General features: G+C 36.3%; 2 protein-coding genes across 2 annotated transcripts; both read left to right on the top strand.

The window, feature by feature from the left end:
* The first annotated feature begins 9,109 nt into the window (after positions 1-9,109).
* Positions 9,110-10,009, top strand: LOC136063097 (uncharacterized). The gene has a single exon (XM_065763004.1). It carries the CDS (start codon positions 9,110-9,112, stop codon positions 10,007-10,009), a length of 900 nt encoding a protein of 299 aa, XP_065619076.1.
* A 22-nt stretch (positions 10,010-10,031) lies between these two features.
* LOC136063096 (uncharacterized) lies at positions 10,032-11,162 on the top strand. The gene has a single exon (XM_065763003.1). The coding sequence runs from the start codon at positions 10,032-10,034 to the stop codon at positions 11,160-11,162; it is 1,131 nt and encodes a 376-aa protein (XP_065619075.1).
* Positions 11,163-12,182: the final 1,020 nt, after the last annotated feature.

The following is a 12,182-nucleotide window of genomic DNA, read 5'->3' as shown; positions in this document are numbered from 1 at the left end:
TACACTTTTGCTTGATTTAATTTTTTTTTTTTTTTTTTTTTTTTTCAAATTAACATTTTTTATAAATTAAGAAATAAATAATAAAATAAATATTATGTATTAAATAATGGCCAAAACAATGTCATTTTGGACAGCTTAATGGCATATATAGTTGTTGAGTTAACAGAAAACTAAATTGAGAAGAATTGAAACTTATAGGACTGAAATAATAAAGTGTAAATTTAAAGAACTGAAATGAAAAGTTGTGAAACTTAGATTGTGAGTTTTGCATTTTAGCCTAAATTTAATTATTTAATCACATACTTCTAGCACTTTCCTTCACGTGTGGGTCGAAACTGTCTTTTAATAGGCGAGGCCCAACAAGTGAGAATTTAAATGGGAGGTAGAGTGGGGGAGATAATAATTGAATTTAGGATTTTATACTCTGATACCATGTTAAATTACCAATTGTCTCAAAAAGTTAAGCTATTGGGCTATGATAAATTTAATTATTTAACCACATACTTTTAACACTACTGTAGGCCACTTTTTTGTTGTTCCTGCTGAACCCAAGCCCAAATAAAGGACCTGAATCTGAACGAGCAGAGTTTATTTGTCGAAGATTCTGAAAGCTAGACGTAGTCCTACAGTGGCCGAATGGGGGCCGTTCTACTGGACTAAACTGTGCACAAGGAAAGCCCAATTCCAACAACCAAGACTAATAACTAACAACAATATAATAAAAAATTTGCAATTCAACGTTAGTCAAATGGAAGGATAACTGAGAGAATTGCTATAAATGGGTTGCCATAGAACTACAATGTAAGGTTCCTCATGGAACTAACACAATTTGCTCAAAAATTAAAGGAGGGTAAGCCATAAGGCCATAGGCCCCAACACTCGCAGCTTTATTAAACTCAAAGTTCTACAAAGCTTGTGAGTTTTGCAACTCTGGATCAATATGGCTTCCCACTTACTCTTAATTTTCTCAATGAATTTTCGCTTTTCTTACTACACTCAAAAGATTTCTCTATTAGGGTACGCAGGGATGGAGCCAGGACTTGGAGTTAAAGGGGTTGGCTCTAACCTCTAACTGTGCTGCTTTTTAGTTGTTGAGGGGTTTTTTTTTTTTTTTTTTTTTTTTTTTTTTTTTTGAGTTTTTAATGTGTGTATTTGCTATTAGGAAAAAAAAAAAATTATTAACTTTTTAAGGAATTAGTTGTTTGCTTTGAGTAAAATTGGTTAACTGAACTTAATTTGTTTTAGCTTTACTATTAGTGATTTTTGTTGTTGTGTTAATTTTTTTATGCTTGTATACATTGTTTTAGATTTATAAATTTTTTAATGGCCTTAAAATGAGTTAAATGTTAGAGCTACAAATGTTTTTGCAAATTGTTGATATGGTGAGTGATTATTAGTAAATAAAAAAGTGATATAAGTGATTGGTCCAAATGCGAACTAGTAATTATTTGTACTTCAAAGGTTTGTAAAAATGTTGTAGATAAGTTTGTAGTTGTAACATTAATCTAAAAATAATCAATGATATTGTTAGGGGGCAAAATATAATTTTATAGAATAAAATTGCTAAAGTTAATACATATATATACTAATATTTTCTTTAAAAAAATTTAGGGGGCCATTGCCACGCATAGTCAATGTATACCTCTGTTCATGGGGTACCCCTAGGTATAGCTGATTCTAATTGCCACCGTCTAGATCTTGTCCCTCCTCTTCGCATAGTTAGTCTCCTCCTTTATACTATGCTTGGGAGTTGAAGAAATTACTATTTCCCCTTCTTGTCTTGGTTTTGTTGTAGACCTTGGGGGTGCTTTTCTTTTATGTTTTTTTACCTCTTTATAGTGGCGTAGCCAGAAATTTTAACTTGAGGGGCAAATTAGGTATTCATACGTTAGTCATAACTATGTGTCAAATTTAACATATTATGATATTTCTAAACTCAAATTAGTATGCAATATTTCTCCAACTTTCTATAAATACTTACAAAAACAATTATTTGAAAAACCTAATATTCCCATCAAATTTTCTTCTCGAAAAAAAAATGTAGAACTTTGAGAGCAGGGAGAGGGGGGGGGGGATGATAATGGTAGAAAAAGATCAATTTTGTGGAGAAAAAAAAAAAAAGATGATGATAAGAGAGAAATAAAGAAATGAACTTTGAAAAGACTAGGAATGCCACCCAAAAAAAAAAAAAACTTATAGTAGTACACAATAGTTTTTCACAACGGGACACATAAAGACGCAATGCATGCACTTTTAATTAGTTTCTTAGAAAATAAAATTAAAATAAAGGGCAACTTGGCAACTTGGGATTTATTAGTTTTTGGTAGATGTGTATATTTGTTGGGTGAAGTCCACATGTGAGAAACTAAATTAGACAAAGTTTCTCTCTAAACTAGTTTGGAAAGAAACCCTTCAAACTTTCTTATATCTTTTTATTGAATGTGAATTTTTAAAATATAATTGTTCGATTTCATGTAATTTATGTTCTTAACATACATGTCAAATTTCATTCAAATTGGATGTTATTTACTATTCAATTAATAAACATATTCTTTATGCATAATTTTAGATCACAAAAATTTGAAATTTAAATATTTGATTGATGACATAGCTATTGTTCTTTGATTTTCTTATAATTTTGTAAGCATGAAAGATATAATAAGAACAAGCAATCCAACTTTTAGAATTTCAAAATTCACATCTAATAAAAAGATATTGGTAGAGTTTGAATAGTTTCTCTTTTAACTAGTTTAAAATGAAACTTTTTCCAACTAAATTTTAGGACTGTAAAGCAAAGAGAAAAGTGAAATCCATAAAAACTAATAGTGGACAATGGAATGGATATTAGGGGGCCAATTGTTACAATTACAGGAACCCAACTTGTTTTCATATAATAGTATAAAAGAGTTTCAAGAGCTTGGGGGGGGGGGGGGGTAGGGGGGTCAAATGTCAATTTCAAAACTTCCAAGTTTCAAAAATCAAATCTTTTCCAAAAATCAAATCTTTTTCAAACAAAACTTTTCCTGATAAAGTTTAAATCAAGAAGGAACAAATGAAAATCACACATCTTTAGAAACAGTGGGAGCACAAAGCACTCATCAGTTAGAGATTGATTCCAAATTTTGATTTTTGTGGGTAACAACCTGGTTTCAAGGATGAGAAGCCATTGATTACCTTTAGTCAAGATCAGAATCATTGGTCGTAGGAACCTACGTATCTAAGATCAATGTCATGGTTGCAGACATCACTTCAGTAGAGTTAAGAATCATTGGTCCCAGGAACCTACGTATCCAAGATCAATATTGTGGTCGCAGACATTATCTCAGTCAAGATCAGATTCATTGGTTATAGGAACCTACGTATCCAAGATCAAGCCGTTTGGTCGTAGATACTCCTTTCGCCAAGATCAAGCTTGTTGGTCGCAGACACTTCTTTCGTCAAGATCAAGCCTGTTGGTCGCAGACACTCCTTTTGCCAAGATCAAGCCTGTTGGTTGCAGACACCCCTTTTGTCAAGATCTAGCCTGTTAGTTGTCAAGATCAAGCCTGTTGGTCGCAAATAGCCCTTTTGCCAAGATAAAGCTTGTTGGTTGCAGACACCCTTTTTGTCAAGACAAAGCCTGTTGGTTGCAGACACCCCATTTGTCAAGATCAAGCTTGTTGGTCGCAGACACTCTTTTCGTCAAGACCAAGCCTGTTGGTCGCAGACACCCCTTTCGTCAAGACCAAGCCTGTTGGTCGCAAACACTACTTTTGTCAATATCAAGCCTGTTGGTCGCAGATACTTCTTTCGTCAAGATCAAGCCTGTTGGTCACAGACACTACCTTCGTCAAGATCAAGCACTCTTGGTCGCAAACAACTCCATTATTAAGATCAGAATGAAAAAAAGTCTCTCAGTCATATTAATTGTCAAGAATCATTTCAAAGTTCATCAACTACCAGTTAAGTGAAGTATTCTCATTGTTTTGTCAAAAAGATAAGGCACTAGTTCTGAGTTTCAAAGTTTTAGGTCCAAGGCTTAGGTAATCTTTGAAAATTTAATCTCAATTAAATCATGGTTGCCAAAATCAGTGTCTTTGTTTTACATTGACATTCGCTTTCCAAGCTCTGTCAATGGGGGACATTCTGTAGACACTCGATTTTGCACCCATGATTTAATCAAGGAAGATGACTGGAGTGACCACCCATGTACCCAAAAAATTATTCTTGCATTACATGCATCATTTTGTTCTTGCATTACACGCATCAATTTGTTCTTGCATTGCATGCATCAATCTATTCATTGCATATCATAACAATGATCTTGAGATTCTAACGGTCGCAATTGTGTGTCCGGCTTCTAAATCAAACCATCGAATTGAAAGATATCGCATGATTAAGTTTGCACGGTCCATATGCATTGTGTCTAGAAAGAGTCGACCACACATGATTAATTTAAGTTAATTCTGATTGGTCAAACAATTAAAATTAATTAAATAATTTTGTGATTGGTTGATAATTAGTGTTTAAAGTAGGGTTGCACGCATAGGAATAAAAGGGATGATTGGATAACAATAAAATTATGGATAATCTGAACTTTATCAAGATTTATTTTAACGGATTTATTCACAAGATAATTGTTCTTAAAAAGCCTGAATTATCTAGAAAGGGGATAATAAAAAAAATCATGGATGGAGGATGAAAACATGTCTAGATACAAGGACCGGTCAAAAAACCCTAGAAGGAGAGTCTAAATGGCACTCGAACACGAAAGTGCATTTGGCATCCAAGAGCCAATTTGGTACTTTTGGAGTGCCAAATGGCACTTTAAAAGTGTCGAATTGCCTCTTTTTGGGCTTTGGCCCAACGGCCTTTTGGTGACGATAAGGCACACACTTTTCTAATTTTTTTGCAAAAAGATGAGTTTGAATTCACATCCTAATCATTTGTGCCTTTTTTTAGAGATTTTCGGCCTCTATAAATAGAGTCTGGGTCTTATAATTCAGCACCTTTTTTTTATGCTCTGAGAGACATACGTTTTGAGACTCTCAAATTGCTGATCCTCTCTGAGATTTGCTACAAGAATTAGGGTTTTTAGGTTTCAAAGATATCTGAATAAGTTTTTTTGAACCCTAAAACATCCTCTCAAGTAGAAGAGTGCTCATGCAAGAGGTTGGTTTCTAATCCTTTTGTTTTTATGTTTCTCTTATCATGATGATGCATGCTTTATTGTTTTATTATTCATATTCTGACTTGTTAATTTAGATTGTGAAAATATGCTCCTGATTCTTTTATTGTTACTATAATATGTTTCTTAGTTTTAAACATTTGCGTGTAACTAACTCTTTTTTCTTCAACATAAAATGGATCAACATCTTCCATAGATATAGATCTGAATTTCTCATCAAATAAAAATGAATCTACATCTTCCTTAGATGTAGATCTGAATTTTCATCGAATAAAACGGATCTGCATCTTCCTTAGATGTAGATCTGAATTTTTCTTCAAAATAAAATGGATCTACATCTTCCTTAGATGTAGATCTGAATTTTTCTTCAAATAAAACGGATTTGCATCTTCATTAGATGTAGATCTAAATTTTTCTTTAAATAAAATAGATTTGCATTTTTATTAGATGTAGATCTGAATTTTTTTTTTTTAAACAAAAACAGATTTGTATCTTCCTTAGATGTAGATCTGAATTTTTCTTAAAACAAAAATAGAATTATATCTTCTTTAGATACAGATCTGGTTTTTTTAATGCATGTAGATTTTGAAATAAAGAAAGAGATCATGTATTGTTGTGATTGTTGTTTGTTTTGTTTGGTCCATGTAGCATAAAATTATGTTGTGAATGAGATCCTCTCCATAAAAAGAAATCTTTTTCAAATATACAAACATATCCGATTTTTGTTTAACCAATGAAAATACTTTTTTTTTTATTAAATAAAAACAGATTTGAATTTTCTCTTCAAAAACCATTTTTTTACACAAACAAAAAAAGGTCTAATTTTTTTATATAAGTCAAAACCAATTTTTTTTAATCATTAAAATAGATTTGAATTTTTAACCAAAAAAAAAAAAAAAAGGATACATTCATAAATGGTTTTGTGTGGTTTAGTTTATTTCACATGTTCAACATATCATTCATAACATGCATAAAAATAGTACATTATTCACAAGAGTCTAAAAGACCAAACTCTGTCTGGGTAGAATGGATGCCTAACACCTTCCCATTCCGTAACCTAGCCTTCAGATTTAGGTTTTTGTCTAAGTAGATCTAGCTTTATCTTTGCTTTTTTTTTTTTTTTTTTTTTTTTTGGGTAGATTGTAATTAGGACAAAAAGCCATGTATTTTGGTAGATTGTAACTAGGACCTAAAGCCATGTAAAGTTCAAATTTTCAAATTTGTATTTTTTTTATTCAATCAATGAAATGAAGCAATTCAATCATGCATTGTATTAATTAATTATTTTTTCTTATTTTTTATACATAAAAAATAAGTGGTGACTCCATACCACTTACCCCAAAAAGAGAGGTTCCCTAAAAAGCACACTATAAAGACCCTCTCTTTTTTGAGGGGCACTCTTGGCAAGGTCTCTCACAGTGGCGACTCCACTAGGGAAACCTAATTTTCGAGATCTCTCACAGGTTGACAAGGGCCTTTTTCTAAATAATATCTTTTCTCGTAGCCTAGGATCTAAAGAAAGATTTTCTAAGTCATAGTCAACACGAATTCGCTTAGAAGATGAAGATGAATCTTGCACAGGAGATGAATCTTGGGTACGTGGTTTTCTTATCAAATATTTGTCCATAATTCTAGAAAAAGAATAAACAATAAACTATAAGTTCGTTTGAAATATTAATAAAATTATTAATTATTGTTGTTTAGTTGTTTCATTAATTTGTTTGTCTTTAATAAACTATAATTTGTTGTATTGTTGTTTCATTAATTATAAAATCATTAATTGTTGTTTAGCCTAAAATAATTTAATTTGTTTGTCTTTTATAATGTATTGGTTAATTAAATTATTAATTATTGGTGTTTAGTTGCTTCATTATTTTTTTTTTACTAACTACTAGCAGTCTAGTAAACACCCCACTGTGCACTAGCACAAACTAGTACACACCCCATGTGCACACACCCCTGCCTCTACATGCCTTTACTTTCCCCAATTCAAATATCCCATCCCACACGGCCCCTTGGCCCCATCCACCCCCCACTCAACAAACAAGAATCAAAAAAGGAGCCAATCAGATAAATTCACAAATCACAATACACTAAAAGACAAACTCACCAACACCAACTGACCAACACACCAACAGTTAAAGTCAAAACAAACAGGGGCAAATAAATTGAATAATTATAAAGTTAAGTTATAAAGTAAAGCTAAAGCCAATTAGCAATTACAGTTCAAAAAGAGAGAGAGAGAGAGAGAGAGAGAGAGAGAGAGAGAGTCTCATTTCAGTAACTTAGTTCAAAGAGAAAGAGCTCTCTCTCTCTCTCTCTCTCTCTCTCAGTCTCTCAGACCATAGTCCACAGCAAAACCCAAAGATTAAGAGAGAAAAAGAGAGAGAAGTAAAATATAAAATACCTTGAGGGAGGCCTAAGGGGCGGCGCCGCGGGCTGCAGCAGCAGGTCGAGGCGAGGAAGGACTCGAGGCCAAGCATCGACGTTGCAAGCTATGATCCGATCGGACTGATCTTCGATCTCCGATGCTCGATGTGCTTTGTTGCTCGAGTTTCAGGCGGAGGCCCTGTCGCCGCGTCACACCGATGTGCTTGATGATGAGGTTTCAAGCGGAAGCATTGTCGTTGATGAGGTTTTTTCTTTAGGTTAGGTTTTTAATTTTAGTTTTTGCTTTAGCTTTACCATTTGATGATTGATGAATTGGTGGATATGTATTCGAATTGGCTCCTTTTTTTTTTTTTTTTGAGAATTCGTTTAGGTTGGGCTGGTTGTGTATTTAGTTAATATTTATTTTGTTTTAAAAATCTGGTTGGGGTTGGTTTTGTTTAGGATTGATGTTGGGATTTTTTTTCCCTAGGTGGGCTTGCTCTATTACAATTTTTTTTTTTTTAGATTTTAGTTTAAAATTTGTTTGGCATAAAAATTTTTTGAGGGTGTTCCTAATTTTTAATTTTTAATTTTTATTTTTAAGATCAGGGTGGTCCTGGGACCACCTTGGGCTGAACGTGGCATTGCCATTGGTTGGTACTTGGCCAGCCCTTGGTCTCGAGAACTTTATCATGGTTGGCATCCACTTTGCCTTGGTGAATTGGGAATCATCCTTTAGGGGCCCTTATATGGTCTCATGGTTTTATAAAAATTCTTGTAAAAAAATATACAACTTTTACCATCCATGTGAAAACTAAGAATACTAGAGAAAAAAGTGTAAGTAACAGGTAGTTAATTATGATGATGTTATAAAATGTAACTTCCAAAATCGTCCATATGGTTCGTCCTTGGAAAAAGAATGGAGGAAGGGCGCAACAAAAAAGCCATCCGTCCCCATCAAACCTCGTCTGTCATAGATTAAAGACGAGGCGAGGCCTCGTCCGTCCCAAATGACGGACGAGGCAAACATTCTTAACTTGAACCAAGGCTCGTCCGTCCTTAATTAAGGATGAACGAGGCAAATATTTTGAACTTGCAAATTTAGTTCTTATCTATGAACCAAGGCCTCCATTATTCGTGATGAAGCACCGGTCCAAATAAAGTAACTTCCATGGAAGTTATGGAAGTTACCTCTGACTTTGATGAATTCCTCGACAATAGGAACGGTTATCAGAGCAAGTAACCGTTCCATGTGCACTATATAAACGTTTCTCTGTGAAGAGGTAATTCATTCGAACATTTTTTTAACAGAACAAAAGAAAGTCTTAGAAATATCTCTCTCTATTCCAGCCCACTGACTTTACCATCGGAGGACCCTAGACCGGCCTTCACCGGTCTTTCTCTGATTGAATTCGGTTTTTCAGGATTTAGCCTTCAAGATCATCGAAGCCCGGAGACTTTCAACCCACTGATTTTCCAGGATTATCAGTTGGCGCCGTCTGTGGGAAAGAAATATTTGTCGCTCTTGAACTTGTTTAGTTCTGCGATTTCTTTCTCTTATAAAGGGTTGAAATGGTTCGGACAAGATCAAGGGCAACTAGCCCAGGCCCTCAACAGAGTAAAGATGCATTAAGTAACCCTCATCGCGATCACCAATCAGTACCGGTTATGCAGGCATCATATGTCCAACATATGCACTCTATGGCGGCTGCGATGGCGGAGTTAACTCGCCAAAATCAAGAACTACGGAGAGTGGTTAATTTAAGAAGGCAGACACATAGAGAGCATGAAGAAGAAGGGCAAACTCGGAGTCAAGAGGGCAAAGAGAATTTTCAACATAGGAGTCAATCAAGGGATACCACCTCACGAAGGGTACCTAACTTGGAAAAAGAGTTAGATCAGATGAAGAAGGCCACGGACGAAATGAAGGAGAATATGAGGAGGGCGAACCCAGTAGAGGATTTGGTTCATAGAACTGATTCTCCCTTTACGGCTTCCATCAATGGCCATCCCCTGCCACCAAAGTTTAAAATTCCTTCTTTAGATTCATACGATGGGAATCGAGATCCTTTTGACCACATTGCCACCTTCAAGACTACTATGCATCTTCAAGGAGTTCCAGATGAAATAATGTGTAGAGCCTTTCCTACCACTCTCAAGGGTCCAGCCAGAGTATGGTTCAGCAAATTACCCCCAAACTCAGTAAGTTCTTTTGCAGAATTAAGCAAGTTGTTTATCAAAAACTTCATAGGGGGTCAGCGACACAAACATTCTACTTCCAGTCTGTTAACAATAAAACAGGGGGAAAATGAGAGTTTGCGATCGTTTATCACTCGATTCAATAGGGAAGCCTTGATAGTGGACGAGATGGACGACAAATTGTTGTTAGCAGCTTTCCACAACAGAGTCCATGGCGGAGCTCGTCCATTCAGCTCAAAACTTCATGAACGCGGAAGATGCGATTATAGCTAAGAAAAGAAAGAGGACAGAAAAAATGGAGACAAATCACCACCCAGAACAAGGCCCTCGTCCAAAGAAGGGACGGACGGATGACAGAAGAGACCGGGACAAGAAGACAGGTTCGTCAGCACACAACCAGCAATATACTCCATTGAACATGCCACTTGAACAGGTTCTTATGCAAATCAAGGACGAGCCTTCCCTGAAGTGGCCAGAGAAATTGAAAGGAGATCCCAACAAGAGCAATAGGAACAAGTATTATCGCTTTCATAAAGACCATGGCCATGACACAGATGAGTGTTTTGATTTGAAGCAGCAGATTGAGAATCTCATAAGGCAAGGAAAGTTGAGAAATTTCCTTGGACGAGATCACAAGGATGAGAAGTTGAAAGGGAAAGTAGAAGAGTCATCACGACCACCACTGGGCGAGATAAAAGTTATCATTGGGGGAAGTTTGGCAGGACGGTCATCCAAGACGAAGAAAGCATACTTGAAGGAAGTGCAGAGCGTCCAACTTTCAGGACAATCGCCAAGGGCGAAGTCCACAGACGAACAACCGATTACTTTCACGGACGAGGAAGTTGAGAGAATCCATCATCCTCATGATGACGCTATTGTCATCGCCCTACTCATTGCTGATTACACAACTAGAAGAATGCTAATAGACAACGAAAGTTCAGCGGACATTCTGTATTACCCAGCCTTTCAGCAGATGAGGATCGGACGAGACCAGCTCCGTCCAGTGCACTCGCCTCTAGTAGGCTTTGGAGGAATGAAGGTACAGCCTGTAGGTACTGTTACATTACCAGTGGTGGTAGGAGCATATCCACGACAGTTGACTACCAATGTGAATTTCCTAGTAGTAGATTGCTCATCATCTTACAATGCGATAATTGGAAGGTCAACCCTAAACAGGTGGAAGGCAGTTACATCTACCTACCACCTGTCAGTCAAGTTCCCGACGGAACATGGGATAGGCCAAGTACAGGGAGACCAATTAGCAGCAAGGGAGTGTTATCTAGCCATGCTGGCTACGAACGAGCAAATTCAAGCAATGAATATTGAAGAAAAGAAAGTTGTGGCAGAACCCATAGAAGCGTTGGAAGATATTCCCTTAGATGAAAATAACCCTGAGAGGTGTACTAGGGTTGGAGCAGATCTGTAAGCGAAGATTAAGAAGGACCTTATTTGTTTTTTAAAAAGAAACAGAGATGTGTTTTCTTGGAGTCACGAAGACATGCCAGGTATAGATCCTAATGTCATTACCCACCGTTTGAGTGTATGCCCTTCCTCCAAGCCAGTGCGACAAAAGAAGAGAGTGTTTGCCCCTGAGAGAGATAATCCTGTTAAGGAGGAAGTTCAGAAGTTAATTGTGGTGAAGTTCATTCGAGAGGTATACTATCCCGACTGGTTAGCCAATGTGGTCATGGTTAAGAAGGCGAACGGCAAATGGAGAATGTGTGTTGATTTCACTGACTTAAACAAGGCTTGTCCCAAGGACAGTTACCCGTTGCCGCGCATTGATCAGTTAGTAGATTCTACTGTAGGCCACGAGTTGCTCAGTTTCTTGGATGCTTTCTCTGGTTATAATCAAATTAAGATGGATGAAGCAGACCAAGAGAAGACGTCCTTTATCACCAGTCAGGGATTATTTTGTTATAAAGTGATGCCTTTCGGTTTGAAAAATGCTGGAGCAACATACCAACGACTGGTCAATCACATGTTTCGTCCACAGATCAGGCGGAATATGAAAGTCTACATAGATGATATGTTGGTGAAAACTCAAGACGAGGAGAGGCATTTGGACGACTTGCAGGAAACATTTGACACACTGAGGCATTATCATATGAAGTTGAACCCTAACAAATGTGCTTTTGGAGTATCATCAAGGAAATTCCTAGGATTTATGGTCTCCTATAGAGGAATCGAAGCAAACCCTGATAAAATTCAAGCAATATTGGATATGAAGCCTCCGAGCAATGTTAAAGAAGTCCAGTCCCTCACCGGACGAGTTGCCGCCCTCAACAGGTTTGTTTCTAAAGCTACTGACAAATGTTTGCCATTTTCTAAGGTTCTTAAAAAAGCATTTGAATGGACCGACGAGTGTCAGAAAGCTTTTGAAGATTTGAAGATATATCTCACCAAAGCCCTATTATTGAGCCCGTCCGTGCAAGGAGAAGAGTTG

The sequence above is a fragment of the Quercus suber genome, unplaced genomic scaffold (genome assembly GCF_002906115.3).
Source record: "Quercus suber isolate HL8 unplaced genomic scaffold, Cork oak 2.0 scaffold_486, whole genome shotgun sequence".
NCBI classification, from domain to species: domain Eukaryota; kingdom Viridiplantae; phylum Streptophyta; class Magnoliopsida; order Fagales; family Fagaceae; genus Quercus; species Quercus suber.
Note: the sequence above shows the minus strand (reverse complement) of the source record. Positions and strands in the feature narration are given on the sequence as shown.